At 39.6% G+C, this 21,922-nt stretch overlaps 1 protein-coding gene and 1 pseudogene across 1 annotated transcript; both read left to right on the top strand.

Moving 5' to 3' along the window:
* The first annotated feature begins 1,659 nt into the window (after positions 1–1,659).
* On the top strand, positions 1,660–6,963 carry LOC140284305 (leukocyte elastase inhibitor-like). Its single transcript, XM_072378148.1, has 9 exons — positions 1,660–1,692; positions 1,851–2,032; positions 2,186–2,326; positions 2,502–2,619; positions 4,687–4,784; positions 5,042–5,164; positions 5,313–5,402; positions 6,112–6,292; positions 6,696–6,963. Exons 2-9 carry the CDS (start codon positions 1,856–1,858, stop codon positions 6,920–6,922), a joined length of 1,155 nt encoding a protein of 384 aa, XP_072234249.1. The 5' UTR covers positions 1,660–1,692; positions 1,851–1,855; the 3' UTR covers positions 6,923–6,963.
* Positions 6,964–9,052: 2,089 nt separating this feature from the next.
* Positions 9,053–21,023, top strand: LOC140284304 (leukocyte elastase inhibitor-like; annotated as a pseudogene).
* Positions 21,024–21,922: the final 899 nt, after the last annotated feature.

The raw sequence follows: 21,922 nt of genomic DNA, 5'->3' as shown, positions 1-21,922 counted from the left end.
TTAAGCAATGATGGTGATCATAATCACTATTATGTTGACTCCAACAGAGTTTTAGTGAACTAAAAACAGTCCTAATCACTTGACTTTAAGAAGAGTGACTGTCGGTAAGAATAGAGTTTGCCCTGTTGTCACTGTAAATGATGCCATATACAGATAACAGTTATATTTATGGAAAATATGACTTCCAAATATTAAAGTGAATTGTTGTAATTATCAGGAAACTGGAATGATAAACGGAAAGAGGAAAACAGAGTTAAATTCTTTATTTCTGCTATATATGACGGATTGGTTTTCTTTTTTTTTAGGCATATGAACTGAACTTCTCAGGTTGTCATGGCCAATTTTCGTCGTTTTCTTTTATTATTTTCCAGTCAGATTCAGATCAGGACTGTTTCCTGACCATGCCATTAATAAGAAATAACATTTTCCTCCACCTATTCTTCAAAAAAAGAACCAGAAAGCAAATCATCACTAGTTACAACAATTTAAATTGACATTCTTATTTAATTAAATAATTAAATACTTTGTACTTATGTTCTTTTTTTATTTCCTTCCACAAAACATAACATTACATTGAGTTAAATTATGTTAAATGTGTCAGTTGTGACTGATTTAAGAATAGTTAGTTCATCTATTTTATTGCTCTTTGGCTGGAGGAGGCTACAGTTGTGGGATGTAACATCACTGTCATAAGAAAAATCTCTGCGTAAGCCCTGCATGAACAGGCACAGCCCTACACATGAATTTGTTGCTACGTTGAAGAGGAAACAAAGACATCATCAAAAGCCCACAGAAATGTCAAGCAGCTGTAAAGCAAAACAGTGCAATGCAGGACCCAAAGCTTTGGACTGTGGTATTTCAGCCTCCAGGCACTCAAGGGCAGTTTCAGGCCAGGGGATGTGCAAGTAAAGTAAAGTAAATCAAATAAATATTGATGTACGCTGGTGCTTGTCCATGCAGAGCTCTAAAAGTCAAAGCCAATATCTTAAAGTGGAGAAATTTGATGGGGAGTCAGAGCAGCTTAATTTGCAACGTCATGACATGTGAGCACTTTGAGGTCTTGATTAAAAGAAAAATATGTTTCAAAAGGAGTCAGACACATAGTTAAAAGGTTCACAAACTTCCAAGAGTAGCTTTAAAACTAAACCAGATAAATGCCAGACAGGATATTTGAACTATTTGGATTTGCAATTTAGTACTATACCTAATAGGTACTCACTACTTTTGAAATAAATTTGTAATTTCCCTCTCCTGTCCACTACATCTCAAAGCTCTTTGGTCTTTGGTTATTGAACAGCCTTAAATTTGATCTAAAAACAGAATGTGGGTAACCCTTTTCTTATGGTTAGTCTTTTAAGTATTTTACCTTCACATCTGTTGTTTGCTGACTAAAACTGTTGTTCAACAAATTTTTAAAAATGGGTGCAAGCTATATGTTTCTGATGTTATTCTCGATCAAATAAATCATTGGACACTGGCACCTTCCTGGCTCCTCAGCCTTCTCATTAAACCGAACTACACGTTAAACTCAAACCTGGATTCAAGTGATGTTTTTTCCGACTTTATGGATGAACCTGAACGCACTGATCTCGAAAAAGATGGAATGGGGAGCCTCACCCTTCGTGAGCAAGTTAGTAGGAGAAATGACTCACTCAGCTTACCCTGGAAGGCTTGAATACTGCAAGACTGTCAGTAAGTAGAGTTTATAGAGTGATTCAGATTGTAAAAATATGATTTGTTTATAGCAGGGCTCTCAAGGCATTTTAACAAGTTTCCACGCTCCACACATGGCATTTCTCACGCTGAAAAAAAAAAGATAATATAATGTATAATACCTCTTTTTGTATCAGACACGATGGCATCGTCCACACTTCTTTCCAAGGCCAACGCCTCCTTCTCTCTGGCGATGCTCAGAAAGCTGACTGAGGAGGACAACGCCGCAAATATCATCTTCTCTCCTTACAGCATCTCTTCAGCCCTGGCTATGGTGATGCTGGGAGCCAGAGGCAACACAGCCGCTCAAATAGCAGAAGTTCAGTTCACACGCACACTTGTTGTGTCTCAATCTATCAGAAAGTCCGAATAATTTCTGGAAAATCTGGTGTACAGAACATGTTTCTAAAGTCAGTTATATTTCCATCAGTGTGTTATTCTGCAGCACCACTCATCTATTCTTTGTTCACAGTGCTTACAGACCCAGGACTGCCAAGATGATGTTCATTCTCTGTTTGCCCAGCAGCTGCGTAAACTCAGCAAGCCCCGTGCTCCATTTGTTCTCAGTGTTGCCAACAAACTGTACAGCGAGCAGACCAACCAGTTTCTTCAGGTGAGTTTGTTTCTGCATGAGTTTCTTTTTTACCCACATGAGTGTATTGGTTTGTTTTTATTTTGCATTAGGCTGGAATAAATGTGAAACGCAAACAGGGACATTTAAACCGGCTGTGGGGCTCAGTGAAGAAGCAGAAAAAAACTACTGGCTTACCTGTGCCTTACTTGCTTAGGACTTCCTAACACACACCAGGAAACTGTACAAAGCAGAGCCGGAGTCTGTAGACTTCAGAACCAGCTCTGAGGAAGCCCGGGTCAAGATCAACAGCTGGGTGGAGAAGCAGACGCAAGGTCTGTGACACACACTAACACACACACACCATGTTTTTATCACAGGACTTTGATGAAGTAATAAATTTCTGAATAAGCAGGATTTCCAAGAACTTCGGTGATAAACAGTCACATCTGTGCTGTGCTGAACGGTCTTAGTCAAAGTGTCATTACATTTTTAAATCTTGTGGGCTTCGATCGAACAGAGTGACTTTGATTTAGAAACATTTTGTGATGATAAATCATGTCTTCAGCATTTACTTTTAGAAAATAGATGGACTCTTTTCTTTTTAAACCTGCTTAAATGTCTGTTAAGTTTCAACAGCCTCTTTATGTTGGAACTGTGAGTGTCTAAGTTTGTTACTTTTTTCTCATTTAAACTCTCCTCTGCACCTGTGTAATAAAATATGTGTTGAAAAGTTCTTGAAATGCACTTTTTATTTTTATTTTAGTTTGGTCTGAAATTACTGAAAGTGTTGGGAACATTCAAAACAATTGGTCCATATGTCAGTTGATCTCAATGTTAGTTTACATCCTGGAACTGCAGAGGGCTACTATTACTTCTTCACCTGGTGCTTGTATTATGGCAGGTGATTTTAATTGCACCCTAGATCCACGGAAGGACACAAATTCAGGAGTGGACAAGTCCCATTCAAGAAGCAGGGGATTAATTCATTATTTTCTAAAAAGAAATGAGCCTAATTGATGTTTGGAGGGACGATAACCCTGAGGGGAAAAAGTATACATGTTACTCCGGTACACACCGATCTTGGGCCATTAGGGGGCTGAGAAAAATAGGGGGCAACTCTGCAACTTTGCAACTCTTAAAAGGTGCTGATGACATTTGAAGAAATGGTTGATAAATTGAATATATTCCGTACTTGTTTTTTTTTAAATACTTAAAAGATGATAAATTTTATCAGAACATACCAAAATCAAACACTATGTATCCCAAAAATGTCTACCATAGAAAAATGAATGAACATGAATTGTTTTGGGAGAGGTTTAATGTCCAAAATAAACGTGTAGCAGAGGGAAGTAGAGAAACCTCTGCAGGACGGCTGGGGGTATGGAGAGAGGACCTGCAGCAGGCCATCCCAATAGAAAAGTGGGAGGAGGCATGCTCTAAAGCCCAGTCTGGCACTAGTAATACTCGCCTGAAATTACTACAATACAACTGGCTGATGCGAACGTATATATCACTCCAGACAAACTTAACAGATATAACAGCGCTATACCTTATATTCATATTAAATGTGAGAAGGAAAAAGGTCCTTTTTTTACACTGTTTAGCAATGTACAGAAATAAAACAGCGCATTCAAAATATTCTACAAATGCAAATACCCTTAGTCCCACAGTGGTTTATATTAGGTCTACATCCCGATAACTTGAAGATTAAAAAATATCAACGAGCATTTGTAGATTTGAGTATGTTAATGGAAAAGAGAGTAATAGCCCTCTCAAGGGAAAAACACCAGAAGCCCAAATATAAGCAGGAGGCTGTCTGAGTTATCTACAACTCTCCCCTTCGAGAAAATGACATGCACAATAAAACATCAACAACATCATTTCCACCAGATCTGGGACCCCTTCATTTGCTATGTATTGAGAACAGATTTGTCATATGTGGTGGAAGAGCCTGGGGACGTGTAAACTGTGGCACTATGCGGTGCCAGAGATTGTAGAAATATGTCAGCTTTGTTTTTCTCTTTCTTTTTTTTTTTTACAATGAACTAAAATGGACAAATTCATTGACCTGTTCCCCAAACAAGATATGGAGTAAATTGAAAGGGTGGAGGGTGGGGGGATAACATATGTGTTTGAGTCATGGAATTGTGATGTTTTTACTTTTCTTTTCTGTTTGTCTTTTTCTTGCGATGTTGAAATAATAAAAAGAATGTTTGGGTAAAAAAGAAATGCACGACCTTTTATTCTTTTTTCTTTCTGATGTTTTATGGGATTACACTTTGTGTTTGGAAAGCTAAGTGAGACTTTATTTTTCACATCCCTTTTTGGATGGACACATTGCTGCAGTCCTTGTGTTGTTGCTTCTCATTGGTTCCATGTTGGGTGAACACCGTCTCCAGGTAAAATCAGAGATGTGGTGGCTGAAGGCGTGTTGGACGGGATGACCAGGCTGGTGCTGGTCAATGCCATCTACTTCAAAGACGTTTCACACTTATCTGTCTAAATTCAAACTGAACAAGGTAAAACTGCTCATTAAAACACTGAGGCTGTGACATAGTCTCTAATGCTTTACCTGCATAAACCAAGATGCAATAACCTGTAAGTGACAGCCTCTGGTGCAATGCAGGATATGTGGCTTATTACCTCATAATGGACATTTTCAGTGATGTACTGTGTCTCATTGCAGCCACTTGGAGTCGTTCAGTCAGGAGGGATGTGCTAAACATTGTCTAGCTCGGCTAAAACATGCAGCAGACCGTATGTATTTTATCTGTTACAAAGGAGTTCTGTTGTCTTCAGAATGACACAAGGCCAGTGCAGATGATGAAACAGACAACCTACCTCCCCCTCGCCTTCATTCCTGAAGTCAACTGCCAGGTAATCATGCACACAATCAATAATCTGACATATCAATCAATGCATCAATCGGATCATACTCAGAGACTAACTGTGTCTACAGCATATTATACCGTATTACTGCCAGTGTATTTCTTTGCTGAAATGTTTTGAAATCTTCCCCGGACAGATCCTGGAGATGCCTTACAAAGGGAAGAAGGTGAGCATGCTCATCCTTTTACCCGAAGAGATAGAAGATGACACAACAGGCCTGGAGAAGGTAGAATTCTTACACACACACACACATATATGCAGACTTATTAAAAGCATTGCTGTCAAAGTTAACCCACGAGCAAAGCATTTTTCACACAATCTTACTTTGTGAGCTTTTAGAGTAGTTGAGAGAGACGAGAAATCAGGTAATTTATTTCAAACTGCATTCCCTGCACTCGGCACATTATTCAGTCACAGGACAGCTTCAGTTTCATTCGAACACTGGCAAGAAGAAAAAAAAAAAGCTGCTTTAAGGGTCAACTACTGGTCAGCTGGATTTATTTAACAGAATTTATCGACAGCCACAGTGCAAAATGAGAGGAGTTGAGTTTTCACCCAAATATATCCAGTCGATGATAGTCAGTCAGGTCTCCGGGAAAATATGTCGCCTTTTTGCGTTTCCAGAAACCACATCAAATCATATGTACTACCCCAGTTCCAAAAAAAGTGGGGATGCTGTGCAAAATGTTAATAAAAACAGAAAGCAATGATTTAAAAGAGTGTCAAAAACCAATATTTCCTTTGAATCTGACTTGAATCTGATGACAGAAAAATGTCTCAAAAAAGTTGGGAAGGGATCACCAAAAGGCTGGAAAAGTAAATAATACGAGGCACGTGAGGGGATAAAATGCATTTCAAGTGCCTGACAGTCTTATTAAAAATATACCGTATGTGCACACTGACACATCTTAAAGGTTGTTATGTTATGTGTCCAGCTTGAGAAACATCTGACCTATGAGAAATGTATGGAGTGGACTCATTCAGAGAAGATGACTCTGGTTAACGTTGAGGTGCACCTGCCTCAATTCAAGATGGAGGAGACGTTTGAGTTGAACGAAGTCCTGACCAGCATGGGCATGGGGGATGCTTTCGATGTGACAAAGTGCAACTTCTCCGGTGAGACATGCAGAAGCTCCTCGCCAGATAAGTAAATGGTTTAGACCTGACAGCAGAAATACATTTTCGAAACAACTCGTGGCTTCGTTGTATCAGATTGTTATCTCTTCTGCTGATGATACTTCTGTGATTTTTCTTTTCCTGTGTTTCCTGTTTCCTGAGACAGCTCAATGTCTTACGTTAAGTCTATGAGAGACCAAAGGATGGTTTAGATTTCAGGAGCAGGCCTCGGGGTTGTTGATGTTCTTCTAGCATTTTTGTAAAAGCGCCATCCACATGAAACGCTATTTGTGTGGTATCTCACTGTTGGAGTGACTGTAACTCTCTGTTTTTCACAAACGTTTTGTGATATCATATCTTAACACGTGTAATGCTGAATCCTCTTTTTTCTCCTCTGTGACAGGCATGTCTGGGAACAAAGAGCTGGTGCTGACAAAAGTCTCCCAGAAGGCTTTTTTGGAAGTGAATGAGAAGGGAACTGAGGCTGCTGCTGCCTCGGCTGATTTAGTCACTGAACTTAGCTATGTCAAATTAGCCTGCTTCTCTGCAGACCACCCTTTCCTCTTCTTCATCCGACACAACGCCACCATGAGCATTCTCTTTGCTGGTCGCTTCTGCTCCCCTGTGTGATTCGATTTTAATGCAGGTACAGCAAAAGTTTTCAGGCTCAGATGAACTTGAGAATCACTTCTCTAAATAGCAAAGTAGAGTCCCAGATTCTTCTAAATGTACTATCATTTCTATCTAAATCGTTGTTCATGCAAACAGTATGAGGTGCTTCCAACCCCTGCACCCTCAAAGCAGCTAAAGAAAATTGTTTGGATGGACATCTTTCATTTGTTTTTAGTACCTGAAACTTTTTTAAGTCACCAAATATGTTTGCAAAATGGATCAAAATAGTAAAGTCTTTGCTATTCTACCTTCTGTTGATGCTATTTTTTGCTGTCCTTTTTCAACAGGGGTAACTAAATACTAACTTTGTAAGTATTTGCTCATGACACACTTTATATTTCACGAATGTACAAAGAACCTGAACACTCTTGTTTTAAGGTCTGGTTCTGTAAGTGTATTCACTTCCATTTATGTTGAAAACCTTTTTATTTCACCTTTTCCAAACTTGTCAGGTATTTGCAGACTGGCTTACATGACTGATGCCTGCTGTCGGGTCTGCTGTCCCGTGGAAAACACCTGATCCAGTGAAAGGCCTCGAGACAGCACAGTATAGCAATCTTAACGTGGTTTTAGTATTTGTGATGATTCATATGTTATACTGAATATGATGACCTGCTTAACAGTAAAACTGAATAAAACATGCCAGCTTCATCTTTCCTGTGCAAAAACCTTTGACTGATTTTCAATTTCTGTGCCATTTTAGTCAAATTCCATCAAAAGATTTTTAGTCGTTCTCACATGCAGCAATCCATGAAAGATCCTTGAAACCAGCTTCAGTTGCATGCTGACGGTTCACTTAGTAATACTGCCGGTTCACTGCAGTACAACGCATATATATCAATTGTTTGTGTGTCTACTTATAAGAAATTTGATTTTTAACACTTTATGGTCTTCATTGGGACAAAAGCAATGACAAAAGCAATGGAAAAAAAATAGTTTCTTTATGTTTTCATCATCTTAGAATCAATGTTTTTCCACAGATGATTTGGGTGATACTTTGTTGTAAAAGTATCAGAGTTTACATTCACTTTTAGCTTCAACCGAGAGGTAGAGATGGCTCAGGCAGGTTTACTTTTTGACTGACGCATTTTTTGTAAGATGCAGCATAGAGACTCAAAATGTCATCGTCCAAATGTATGAGTAGGACATGAAAGGGTTTAATGTTGTCTGCTCACCTGTGTTACCCACCGACGCTGTGTGTAACATCACCATCAGCTAAGTTACTGCTAAGCCACAAAACCAACATCCACACCCACTGATGGCTATCTCAGAAGATTTCCACCACACCTCTGTCTACTGCACTTCAACTTTTTTTACTGTTTGTCAGCTGATTTTATTTGTCTCCCACTGTTCAGAAACATGCATGTTAGGTTAACTGGTGACTCTAAATAGACCCTAGGATTGAGCATGTTTCTGTCTGGCCCTGAGATGCACTGGCACCCTGTCTTGCACCATGACAGCTGGAGTATAATTCACAGCTGTTGGAGCTATCTAATTGTTGTAGATAGATAACAAAATAAGAAAAAATAATCAGCTGACAAACACTTCAAAAAGTAAACTGTATCAGAGAAAGGTGTGGTAGGAATCTTCAGGATTGGGGTGTTGTTTTTGTAACTTTGCAAAAACTTAGTTGATGATGTCAGACACACAGTCTGCAGATAACACATGATTACACGGTCTGTTGTGAAGAAGCACTCTAATCCCTTCTCCCTCATTGTCACCTCTCTGTCTATGTCTGCCCACATGATCTTAAAGCTGAGTACAAAAGTTTTAGAGTTGTTCCTGCAGCCAGGTCTCGGTGAAACAAATAGCACTGCCCTCCTGAGGTCATTGTTTTATTGTCATTTCCCATGATGATTAAGGGAAAGAATGGTTTAAACTTCCTCCTCCTTTCTTTCGATTTTGTTGTTTAACTTTTCGATTAACATTTAGTCACAGGTGGTGGTACTGAGAGGAAAAGGATCCAAAGTGCGAACTCAGAAGGAAGAGGTTGAGGGAAAACTAAACTTTTAAAGAGGTTTATTAAAACATTAACAAAAAGCACAGAGTAATCTGTTAAAAAGAAACAGAGAAACAAACCGAAGGACCACAAGAAAACTGAGAACAGAGAAATTCGACTGAGAATAAAACCTGAACACGAATGACAGAGAGTTGCATGAGGACATATGGTCAGCATCTGGCAACAACTGAAAGAAACCAAAGGGAATATGTGCTGAGGCAGGCCACCAGTAAGTGACTGCAGCTGTGAGTAGTTAACAGGGAGACAGGTGTGGAAATGGAGCTGAGAACCAGACCAGAACTGAGGAATCTAAGAATAATGACCAGAATAAACACAGGACAGAAAAACATGGAACAAAAGCAAACTGAGAACACAGAATTAAATGATCAAACCAAGACAACACTAGAAAAACCCAAAAAACACAGAGCAGAACACAAAACTTCAGACCATCTCCCATTTTCAGAGATGTGTGTGTCTGAAACACCCCTACTCTACTTTGTCCACAGTGAATTGTCAGGATGATGTTCACCCTCTGTTTGCCCATCTGCTCAGCGAGCTCAACAAGCTCTCAGTGTTGCCAATAGACTGTACAGAGAGCAGACCTACCTGTTTCTTTGTGTGTGTGTTTCAATGTTTGTGGTAATGTGCATCCTCACATGCATATGTATGTGTGTATTTACACTACTTTAGGCTTAGATGAATGAGAAACCCAAAACGGAATCATTTCATTTTTATAGGGGTGCTCAGACATGCCTAAAATGACTCTAAGCATCCCTAAAATAAGTAGATCTGTTACTATTGTTTATTGTAACATAATAAACATATGCCGATTTGTTTTAAACCCTCTGCTGGACAGATCTATCAAACATGAAAAAAAAACTATGAAAAGTCACGCAATTCAAGTACTTTTCATCACATATTTTACAGTGATGTCTTAGGTGCACAGGAGAGTTTAAATGAGGAAAAGTAACAGGCTCCCACACCATAAGAAGGCCATTGAGACCTAACAGACATTTTAGCAAGTGTTGTGCTAAAACATGAGACTGATACAACACTGATTACACAACAGTACAGTAACACTCATCACCACCTCTGCATTTTCCCAATACTGTGTAGGATGGAGGAGATCATGTGATAAACAGATGGCGTGCGTTGGTGTGTGTGACCCATCATGTGTCTGTTACTCCACCCAGCTGTTGATCTTGACCTGGGCTTTCTTATGGCTGGTTTGTAATGTGTAATTGTGTTTGTCGGACATCTGGAAATATTGAATTAACTCCATCTGGGTGAATCAGAGGACAAGTTTTTCTGCAGGCTGCAGGGTGTTGTGGTGGTTTGCACTGTGGAATCTCGACTGGGGCGTTTCTATGTCTTCCTTGTAAATGTGAGCGTTCTCCTGGTACTGCAGTATTACCCTTGGAGAGAGAGTGTCCATGCGAATTGCATTTAACTGAACATCTTGCTGTCTTTAAATAGCATAAGCTGAAGTTGTTACATTTATTGTTGACCATTAATTTTGTCCAACATGTAACATATCTTACCCACAAGCTCATCTTGTTTGTGGACCAGTGTTTAAGATCACAAGTTGATCATTTAACTACTATTAGTGCCACAAAACTGCATAAATCTGTAAAACAATAAGAAAAGTTCAATGAATTAATGAAATAATCAATATTCCAATAAGAGATTGTGGAAATAAGAAAAAAATGAATAAATGTGGAAATAATATTCCTGTTAATTTTCTTCTAATGGAGCTCATTTATTTAAATCATTATGTTTTTTTTCCACATTGCCCTTGTTTTTAATTGTTTTGCATTTGCTTTTGCTAATCATCAGTTCCAGTTGCACAGTTGTTTTTTTCCTCCATTGCTTTTGCCATTGCTTTCCTTCTCAGTAGCTTTGGCTATTACTATCTCTGTATTGCTCATGCTTTTACTGCATTGCATTTTCCATGTCAAATTTGTTTAGCTATTTCTGTGTGTCAGTCACTTTTGCTATTACTTTAGCCATTGATATTTGCAAGATGTACATTTTTCCTTTTCTGAATTGCTTCTGCTTTTTCCATGCTTGCTGTGCTACTCTGGGCAGTGGATAACAACAATGGAATGTTGTTATCAGGTTGTAGCATTGAACTTGTGACTTCAAGTCTACAAGCCGATTAAGCTAACTGTTAGACTATTCCCACCACAAGAACATATTTGCCGAGTATTAAAACCACGTCCAAATAAGTCCTTACATCATCTGACAGAAATTTTGTGCCCAGCATAAGAAATAAGATTCAACATAGTCTTATACAGTACACTCAGTTTAAGTAAATGGTGGCTGTCCTTAAGGAGCAGAATTAACTCTCCTAATTTGTAAGCGTGTAGCAGGGCTTTTGCAGGAACTTCTAGCTTCTAGCTTGAAATTGCCGGTTAAAGACCGGGTCTTAGAAACTACATTTTAATATTTCAGTGTCGAACACTATTTGGGGAAATAGAAAATCAATTTGGAGAAGGGAAAAACTAAAATTAGCGATGAACAAAATAAACAGAGATTTAACAGAAGCATCACCAACACAAAATTTAAAATGCTCCTTTTTTCCCTCATTTGTGACACTTTTATCATTCCATCATGAACTGCAATTCCCAGAAACTGGGATATATTGAAAACAGAAACTGGGAAAGAATGATAAATTAAAGAATGATGTATTATATAGAAATAAGGGGATTGGTGACGAGATATCAGAGGGGGTTTAGAAGAGGTCGGACCACTATGGATCCAGTAGTATGCATTGAAGATGATATAAGAAAAGCACAAGTGAATAAAGAAACGGTGGCAGCAGTGTTTTTTGATGTGGAAAAGGCATATGACATGTTGTGGAGAGAGGGATTGTTAATTAAAACGCTTCGAATAGGAATTGAGGGAAACATGTTTAACTGGACTATGGATTTTTAAGGGAAAGGGTTATACAAGTTAAAATAGGGTCGGAGGTGTCATAGAGCTATATGGTAGAGAATGGTATGCCGCAGGGGAGTGTGATAAGTCCAACATTATTTACAATAATGATAAATGGTATATTCGACAGTATACCAGCAGGAATGGGAAGCTCTTTGTATGCAGATGATGGGGCATTATGGCAGAGGGGGGGGCAACATAGGTCACATAGTTAAGAAACTACAGGAAGGGATAGATGAAGTGGAGAAATGGGGAGAAGAGTGGGGTTTTAAATTTTCAGTGGAGAAAAGTAAATTAATGTTCTTCTCAAAAAAGAAAATTAGTGAAAATAAAAAGTTAAACGTGTATAGGAAGAACTTAGAGAGAGTAAACAGCTTTCGATTTTTAGGAATGATAATGGATTCTAGATTAACATGGAAGGAGCATGTGAAGGGAATGGTGGAGAGAAGTAAGAGAGTATTGAATATTATGAGGTGTTTGGCTGGGTTAGAGTGGGGTGCTGATTTTACATAATTATAATATATATACATAGCATTAATAAGGTCTAGAATAGATTACGGCAGTGTGGGATATGGATCGGCAGCAAAATCCGTACTCTCGCAAAAGCGTCTGCTAAATACATAAACATAAACATGTGTTGATGGCATGTCCCAGATATGGAAGGGAGAGGGAAATAATGAAGATAGGGCTGCAGAGGGCAGGAATAACAGAAAGTAATTTGAAAAATATAGTAGAATCTGCTAAGTCTAAAGGAGGGAGGAGAATAACAATAGGATTCCTGGTAACTACTGGAATAACAAAGAATATAGAAAAGAAGAAACAGAAAAAAGAAATCTAGTCCAGTAGATGGCGGCAGTAGATCTAAAGCTCTGGCCACCCTCAGAGAACAGCAAGAGAGAGCTGATGAGCTGGGCAGGGGGAGGAGCTAATATTGAGCTCCCTCACGACACTGACATCTGACAGCTTTATCTCGTGGTAATCATCGAGATAAAGCTTTTTCAACCACTTTGGCTTCCGTAGACAACTAAAAAAAATCCTGTAAATTTTTTGGGGTGTGTCATCTTGTCAAAAACATATAAAATGAGCCTTCTGCGTTTATTTTTCATGTGATGCGCAAAACGACTCCAGAAGACCGCAAAAAAACAAACCATCTGTCAGTAAGTAAAACTCAACTCAGTCTGCGAATAAAGTTTTATTTTATGGATAGTTGGTATTAGTGCTGGAATTAAGCGGCGCTTAGCAATCATTTCCACAGAAGTCGTACGGAACAGGTGTGACGGGACAGGTTTAGTGTTAAAGGTGAAAAGTCCTGTTGAACCTGTAACAGTGTTGCACATGTAAATCTGCATGGAACCCAAAGCGTGGTGCAATGTTACATTATGGGCTGCTTAATTGTGCTGTCAAAGAGCAATTTGAACGCAGTTTGACTGTAATCCAGTATATAACATTCGGTTGTGTACACACCAACAAAGACGTGATTTTTGTATTGAAATCCATACTAATCCTTTTAAAGATGACGTGAGCTTCAGTTAAACAGTTAAACTGAGGTGTACCTGCTTGGTGTATGCAAAGTTTACTACAGTTCTACATCAGTCTAAAATCTGTTACAGCTTTGTTGTATGTGAGCTACTCCTGGCTGATGGGTGGAATGGTCATTTCAGCATCTTTTCAGTGGAGTTTGATCCATCAAGTGATCGGTGATTAATGTTCTGTCCTAACTCGTTTCCACAGCAGGCACAATGGCATCACCTACCCCCCTGTCCAAGGCCAACACCAGCTTCTCTCTGGCTTTGCTCAAAACGCTGGGCGATAATGACAAGTCTGCAAACATCTTCTACTCCCCTTTCAGCATCTCCTCAGCCCTGGCTATGGTGATGCTGGGGGCCAGAGGCAACACGGCCACACAGATGTCAGAGGTACAGTTTAACGTCATTTAAACGCCAACTGTCCATCTTTGCGATCCCGCATTAAACGCAGTGTACGTTCTGTTTGATTTGATTTAAATCGATCACACTTATAGTAACATGGAGCCACTTATGTCCCATTTGACTGAGGTCACTGAGGTGACTATATTTCCCCAAGACGCGATCACGCACCGCTGAACAGGAAAGCTCCATGAAGAAGACCGCGTTGAATTTGATAGGAGAGAAAGTTCACGAATCACTCTGACCAGCCCTGCGTTCTGTTGCTATGGGAACGTGGTAAGTAATATGGACGTGTAAGGACAATAAAGATCTGTTTAAATTGGCCTAAGCTGTGCATACTGGCAGAATAACTGTCTGGCTATCAAGGTTCTTTAGTCAATGAATGGAGACCTTCATGATGAACATTTGCTGTACCTTTTTTGATTAAACTCACAGTAATTGCATTTAGAAAATAATTTGTAATTACCTCAACCACAGTTTTCATGCTTACAATGTACACATTACATGTATATTGCTGATGGATTCAGTGGTTATAGATCTGCTTCCTACATTAAGTTGCAAAGATGTAGGAGTCAGCTTTGGGAAAAGCATTACTCAAAGCTCCTTTTCTATTTAGTGTCTCTGAGGCTTAACAGAACAATAAAGAGGCATTTTTTAAATCTTAGTGGAAGTTGACACGATAAGACAAGCATATCTAAGATTTTGATAAAGTGATGCTACACCCAGTTGAGTCAAGTCAGTGGGTGTGAGTACCTGGGAAGGGAAAGGCCTCACCCATAATCTCCCCTGACCCTGGATTTAAAGTAATAACTCCAGTCATTAGAAATGACAAAGTCTCACACAAATGGCACATTTATTATACCATAATTACAAGATGCCACTTCAGTATTCATCTGCTAACATGTTGAACGTTCTAAAAATAGCAGATATGACTCTCTTTTCTGTCGTCTCTGTGCCTTTGTGTTATCTGACTCTGGGACAGCAGGGTTATTACCTGCCTGTTCAGCTGGGTCAGGGACAAAAAATAAGAGTTAATTGTTCAGAGTAAGGAGGCAGCCTGTATAAAACTGATTGTGTCTTGAGGACGAAGGTTCAGCTTGTTTGAGCAAATTAACCAAGGAATCTCTCATTGAGGCATTATGTTAGCTGAACTTATGTTAGCTGAACTTATGTTAGCTAACAGCATCTGTTAAAATTGCTCTTTTGGATACCATGTTGTCTCAGCCTGTTTGACAAGCTGTTGCACAAAAACTAGGTGGGCATTTATGACCGTGAATAAGTTGGAAAGGTTTATAGGATTGTGTATGCATGGCAGAGAGCACCAATAAAAGTAATTTCATTATGTCCTGGCTTCTTCTAACTTATTCATTGACTCTTGAAGGGAGGAAGTGTCAATAAAAGGATTTAGTTCAGTTTAGAAATCGGCTGACACATGCAAAAACTCATCAGTCTCCGTCAGTGTGCAACTGTCATACAGATTGCCTACTAGTAGTCACGTAGGCCAATATATAGTTAAACAATCTGCAACCAAATGAGACACTTTTTTGATTAAATTATGGATACAAGTTTATAATTAAAACGTCTTGTTGAAATAGGCCACTCACTTATGTCCAGCATTTTTTTCAGCTGTTCATCACTGATGATATATCTTATTACAACTGTAAATTGAAACCATTTCAACTAATTATCCATTAATTTTACCAAATCTGAGACTGTCTTCAACTTTTACAGCTGACTTGATATATAGATGTTCATAATTTCACAATCAGGCTGTATTTTCTATAATGCGATCTTTGTAGAGCTACTCTTTATAACACCCTGCACCATTAAACACACACACACGCACACACACACACGCCCTGATGCACAAGTTTGCATTCATTGCAGGTCACTTTTAAATGGTCCTTAAAAAGTCTTCTCATAATACATTCTGTTATTTATTTATTTATTTATTTTTTTTTTCACGAGCAAATCCGTAAATAATTGCATTTGTCATTGTCATGCAGTAATGCAGATTTAAACCAGTATTAGCTGATATATAGTTTTATTAATAAATTTTTTTGTGGGGTTCTTGTCGCTTTTATTTTGCAAAGAAGTGGGATCACATGCAATAAAGGCTATGAGCTCTGGAGCCAAACCCCTTACCTGCTGTTACAGAACTCCCAGGCTCTGTAAAAGGGCCACAGCTTAACCAGTTGAGCTGTGTGGTGCCCTGCCAGGACCTTTTTGGAGATTTTCTATCCACGATTCAACCTGTGCTGGCTGCTGACAGTTTTTTTTCAAATACTTATGTGGTGGAAAGTCGCCCTCTGTCACTGACCTTAACAGCCTGGAGTTCAAACGATCCTCCTTAAACACAGTCTGCCTGTAAAAAGTTAATCCTGACGACATGATAGGGGATGGCTACTCTTTGAGCCTTCTCTCACCATCACAGAGCTGTGGCTCAGCATGTGCCACAAAAATAATTCTGCAAATATAGGTTAACCTTTCAGCTTTCAGTGTCCAAATGAATTTGAGGGGTGATGAAGTGTGCAGTGGCAGCAGAATGCAACTCGGTCCACACACCACTGACTAAGATGACATAACTCACTGTACACAAATGGATGAATGATGTCTAACTTAACTGCAATTGCTACTAATTGCACCCGTAGGTTCTCTGCTTCACAAAGGCAGAGCAGCAGCACGCAGGAGTGCAGCAGGAGCGCAGCAGATGAAAATGCAGATGCAACAGCAGGTTCAGTCCTGTCTGCCAAACGTGCTGAAGGTGGTAACAAAGCCAGTAGTACAGGGGCTGTACGCTATTGGGGGAACATATTACTAACAGATGGTCTGGGTGGTGGCATATGGTGACGGGAGTTGACTTCATGGTTGTTTCTTCTACTCTCTTTTTTGTTGTTGTTGTTGTCTTGAACCATCAGCAAAGAAAAACTGCAGCACAACGGAGCATCCTGTGTTATATGCTGTGAACTGAAGCTTTAAGTGTGTGTCCAACAACCTCCAGCCTCCCATATGTAACACCGGAATGTAGGATTGTCCTTTCATGGCTGCTTTTTGGAGTGCTTTTTATCTCTTAGTAGCAGCCAATAAGAGTGACGCTTAGCTCTCAAAACACTTGGTTAGTTTTTATTGCTCTACCAAATTTGGCAAACATTGTTATGACAGGCTGGAGGATGTTTTATAGTGTGGTGTTGATTTGGATGCACACCATTTCTAAAAGAAAATGCTGAATTCTGAGGAGGTTTTTGTATAACATGGTGGAAGGATTCATATTTTGTTAATGTTTATGGGAACTCTGATCAGCCTTTGGGATGTGAGTTCTTTTATTTAAGGTGTAAAGATGTCAGAATATTTTCCGTTTTTCTCTGTGTCCTGCTTTTTAGTCAATGTGTTCCTATTTAATCCCACTGTTATGCAGCACATGATGTGTTAAGTGATTAGGAAAAACAGATTTATTCAGATTTATTTCTAAAAAGGTTGGGATGCTGTTTACAATGTAAATGGAAAAAGAATTCAGGGATTTGCAGATCTCATAAATCAATTTTATTAACAGTAAAGCACTGGAAACATATCAAAATGTAGAAAGTGAGTGTCAAGTAGCGTGGTGCAAAGGGAGGACCCAGATGCAGAACTTCATAGCAAGACAATGTTTATTCCAAAAAAAGGGCAAGAACAAAAGACGACAAGACTATGGAACTATGAGGCAAAAAACATGACAAGACTGTGAACAATGTGGCATGAGAGGTAAGGTGAGGATTCTGCTATGAGTTGAGGGAACCTGGAAACCTGGAAAGACCAGTATTGTGGGGAGGAGCAGCTATGGAACAGAAACAGGTGACTTGAGTGAAACTTAACGTGACAGGGGAAAAAACATGACAAGAAATTAACCTAGAACCTGAAAACAAGACAAAACAAAACGTGAACATGACAGTGAGACTTTACTATGTGATTGAAAAGTCTCAAAAAGACTGAGGGGGAAAAAGAAATGAAGCAGCTGGAGGAACATGTTGCGACGAATTAAGTCAGTTAGTTCAGTACCATGATTGGGGGAAAAAAGAGAACCTAAGAGAGGTAGAGTCTACAAGAAGTAAAGATTAGAGGTTCAGCAATCTGCTAAAATCTTCTCCCACAAATTATGCAGCAATTTCAGAATAATGTTTCTCAGTGTGAAACTGCAAACAATATGAATTGCAAACTATTTCCTACAGAAGCTGGAGACATCTCTGTATGCAAAGGACATGGCTAAAAATGGCTAAAATCTTCAGACCTTCAAGCAGCATTGCAATAAAAAGGGACCCGATTCCATTATGGAAATCACTTCATGCAGTCAGTTCAAAAGCCTTCATCTCTGACGGTATGGGGGTGCATTAGTGCCTGTGGACCTGGCAACTTGCACATATGGGAAGGTTCCATCATCCTGAAAGGGACCTACTGGTTTTACATCAATACTTCCATCTAGCTTATGCATTTTTCAGGGAAGGCCTTGTATATTTCAGCAAGACAATGCTAAACCACATACTGCATCTGTTACCAAAGGACGTCCAGGTGATGCATTTACAGTTTACACAGCATCCCAACTCTTTTTTTATGTGGGTTTGTAGATCTTTGTTGACAATCCAAACATTATGCTATGTTGTTCTATGCAGTATGGCAGTTTTCATTTGAATACCCACATTTTAGATGCCTTACAATTCAGAATTTTCACATCATGACAAACTAATACAAATGGAGTAACGTACAAGTAAATAAATCGGTGTTTAAATGTAAACATATTTCAGCTCATCGAGCATTACTGATGTACTATTTGTAGTTCCTTATGGCTCTTTATTTTGTCCACAGTGCCTGAAGACACAGGATCGTCAGGATGAGATCCACACCAGCTTTGCCCTGCTGCTGAGTGAGCTCAACAAGTCAGACGCTCCGTATGCTTTGAGTGTCGCCAACAGATTGTACGGAGAGCAGTCTTACCAGTTTGTTGAGGTGTGTGTGTGTGTGTTCTTTTTCACTATGTGTTCATGGAGTTTCTCGGGTGTGGTTGTTTGTGAATGAGAGGGGCTGAGAGGGATGATAAAGCTCTGTAAGATTTAATGCTAATGAGGGACAAGTAGTGAATGACAAACTACAGTTATGGCTGTAAAGAGGTTTTGCTTGAACAACCAATTTCTGTAAATGTTTGGTTTACTGGTTTCAGGATTTCCTAGGAAAGACCAAAAAGTACTACGATGCTGAGCTGGAGTCTGTGGACTTCGCCAAGAGCTCTGAAGCAGTTAGGGTTCACATCAATAGCTGGGTGGAGACACAGACACAAGGTGGATGCCACACACAAGCCCAAAGACTAACTCAGTTTCTCGCTGAGGCTGAAAAAAGTCGCCGTAACATAGAAAGCATGCGTTCAATGGTGTAGGAAATGCATGACTGCCTTAGTTTTGCATGTGAATTTGCTTCATGTTTTTATCAATGTTGCTCATTAGGTAAAATTAAGGATTTGTTACCCAGTGGTGCGGTGGATAACATGACCAGGCTGGTGCTAGTCAACGCCATCTACTTCAAAGGCAACTGGAACAAGCAGTTTCAGAAGAGAGCCACACGTGACGCTCAGTTCAGGCTCAGCAAGGTAATTTTCTTTGAGAAGCAGAAAAAAAGCTTTTATGACGAACTCGTCAGCAAACCTATGACAATAGGCACGCCAGAGGAAGTGGGATACTGTTGCCAAATTCATGTTAGTCAAAATTTCTCTTTCCTTACAGAATAACACTAAGCCGGTGAAAATGATGCACCAGAAGAGCAAGTTCCCTCTGACCTACATCCCTAAAGTCAGCTGCCAGGTAATTTGGTTCATATGAGGTTAAACCTGCAGTACAAGGTCTGTAGATATCAAACTTTTATTAAAAGTACTTAAACTGTAATATTTCTACCATCTGTTTGACAGATTCTAGAACTGCCTTACAAAGGAAAGGAGCTGAGCATGATCATCTTTCTGCCCAATGACATAGAGGACAGTACGACAGGTCTGGAGAAGGTAGGACATGAGCATGTTTGAACACATAAAGAAACCTGCGAGGTGCACACAAAGTAGGGACTGATTTTATATGCATCCTCAGCTGGAGAAAGAGCTGACGTATGAGAACTTTGTGGAGTGGACTCGTCCAGACATGATGAATGATGTCGAGGTCAAGGTGGGCCTGCCCCGGTTCAAGATGGAGGAGAAATACAACATGAAGGAGGTCCTGGTCAGCATGGGCATGCAGGATGCCTTTGACAAGGGAAAGAGTGATTTCTCTGGTAGGAAATGTTCCTGGATGATACCAGATATATTTATAACCCTGTAAGGAACAGGTACCCCAGAAGCTGAGCTGGCTGCTGAGGTTTTCATCAGTGTGCTCCTCAGTAAATACTTGTCATGGGTTGTAAGATCTTCCGTCCTTCTCCTTTGTGACAGGCATGTCTCCCGGCAATGACCTGGTGCTGTCAGAAGTCTTCCACAAGGCTTTCGTGGAAGTCAACGAGGAGGGAACCGAGGCTGCAGCCGCCACTGGTGGTGTTATCATGGCTAACAGCATACCACCCAGTTTCGTTGCAGATCACCCTTTTCTCTTCTTCATCAGACACAACCCTTCCATGAGCGTCCTCTTTGCTGGCCGTTACTGCTCCCCCGAGTGAGCGCTGCATCACTTAGATCAGCGTGTCTCAGCTGGAGGGAGGTTACAATACAACTAAACAGCTTTAGTGTCACATTTTATTTTGGATCAGTTGGAAAGTGTTGTGAAACTGGAGCTTTGTGTTTACATCACGTCTCGCACGAGTGGTTCAGAGTTTATCTTCTGCCTCGCTGGAGGTTCAATTCTTAACTTAATCTCCTCCTTAGTTTTTATTCAAGACCTTATGGCCCTGTTTGCTGCAGCCTAATTTCTTCCGTGCCTTTGTCAGCTGGCAGCACAGATATCAGCTTTGCACTTTATGATACGCAACATTCAATTTAATCTTTTTACACTTTTGCTGAACCAAAGAGAAGATTGTAACTAAGTGACAGTGACAGACACATATGTCTTTGGTAATTATGTAATGTGCAGTTATATGTAAGCATTAATATAGACTGAAAAGAACAAGAACTTACATGAAGGTTTGTTGGCATTGGGTCTGTGTCATTTACATGCATCCCTACGCTTATACACTTGGAATTAAAGTGTGTGGTTTGAAAACATTTTGTCTGTTTATTTTCCTTAAGTGTGAGAAGATGGACGTCAGTGAGAAACATGTCATTCAGTCATTAGGTTGTTCCATTGTTATTTACATGTAGAGCTAAATCTAATACTTTAATCCGTCTGGTATTTGAGAGAATTACAGTAACTACTTTATAGATTCCTATTTCCACAGGATGTGGAAATAAATAGCTCCTGTATATAATATTCCAAATGGAAATAGATGTCCTCCCAGATAGCTCAAGAGGAAATGGGGGGGAAAAAAGAAAAATTATCATAATAATGCAGGCTTCCTAAAGGGTTCGGTGCCTTTTTGTTGTATTCTCTGTTGAGATGATCTAACTCTGCTTCAATAAGGTGGAAATCTCAGAAGGATTCAGCACTCCATCACATTTTCAGTCCAGTTCTTCTTTCTTAGCCATACCTCAGCATTTTCATTCCTGTTTTCCACTATTCAGGTGAGACCATTTCTGACGAGGCTTTATTAGAAAACAGCAGATGGATCAGCCAGAGGACCCACTGCATCTCTCAGTGTCAGATCTTTGTTAACATCACCTTAAATTAATGTTCCTTTGTTGTAGACAGTTTTTATTTTTGGCTTGCCACTTCTCTTATCCTCCACTTGTCCAATTTCCTCAAATTTCTTCAGGGAATTCCCTTGTTTGTCCAAAAAATACAATTTTATGCCTGTTAAACTGTTATCTTCTGCATTTCAACAAATGATGGGTCTTTGCAACAGGCTGCTGGTAGCAAGGTGTGAATACCCAGACTTTCTTTGCTAAGTTGTCTTGTTTGACACAAAACTGGTTCACCGTATTGAGTCAGGTGACTTAGTATAAAAAAAAGTATTTTATGTCTTTAGTTTGGAGATATGATGACTGCACTCTGCAAAACTATGAAA

The sequence above is a fragment of the Leuresthes tenuis genome, unplaced genomic scaffold, assembly GCF_036924035.1.
Source record: "Leuresthes tenuis unplaced genomic scaffold, fLeuTen1.0.hap1 SCAF_24, whole genome shotgun sequence".
NCBI lineage: Eukaryota > Metazoa > Chordata > Actinopteri > Atheriniformes > Atherinopsidae > Leuresthes > Leuresthes tenuis.
Note: the sequence above shows the minus strand (reverse complement) of the source record. Positions and strands in the feature narration are given on the sequence as shown.

Excerpts from the sequence above, each read along its gene's own strand:
- LOC140284305 (XM_072378148.1), top strand. The coding sequence starts at position 1,856 with ATGGCATCGTCCACACTTCTTTCCAAGGCCAACGCCTCCTTCTCTCTG. Across the intron at positions 2,327-2,501 it reads AGACCAACCAGTTTCTTCAG|GACTTCCTAACACACACCAG; the intron begins GTGAGTTTGTTT and ends TTACTTGCTTAG. Across the intron at positions 6,293-6,695 it reads GACAAAGTGCAACTTCTCCG|GCATGTCTGGGAACAAAGAG; the intron begins GTGAGACATGCA and ends CCTCTGTGACAG.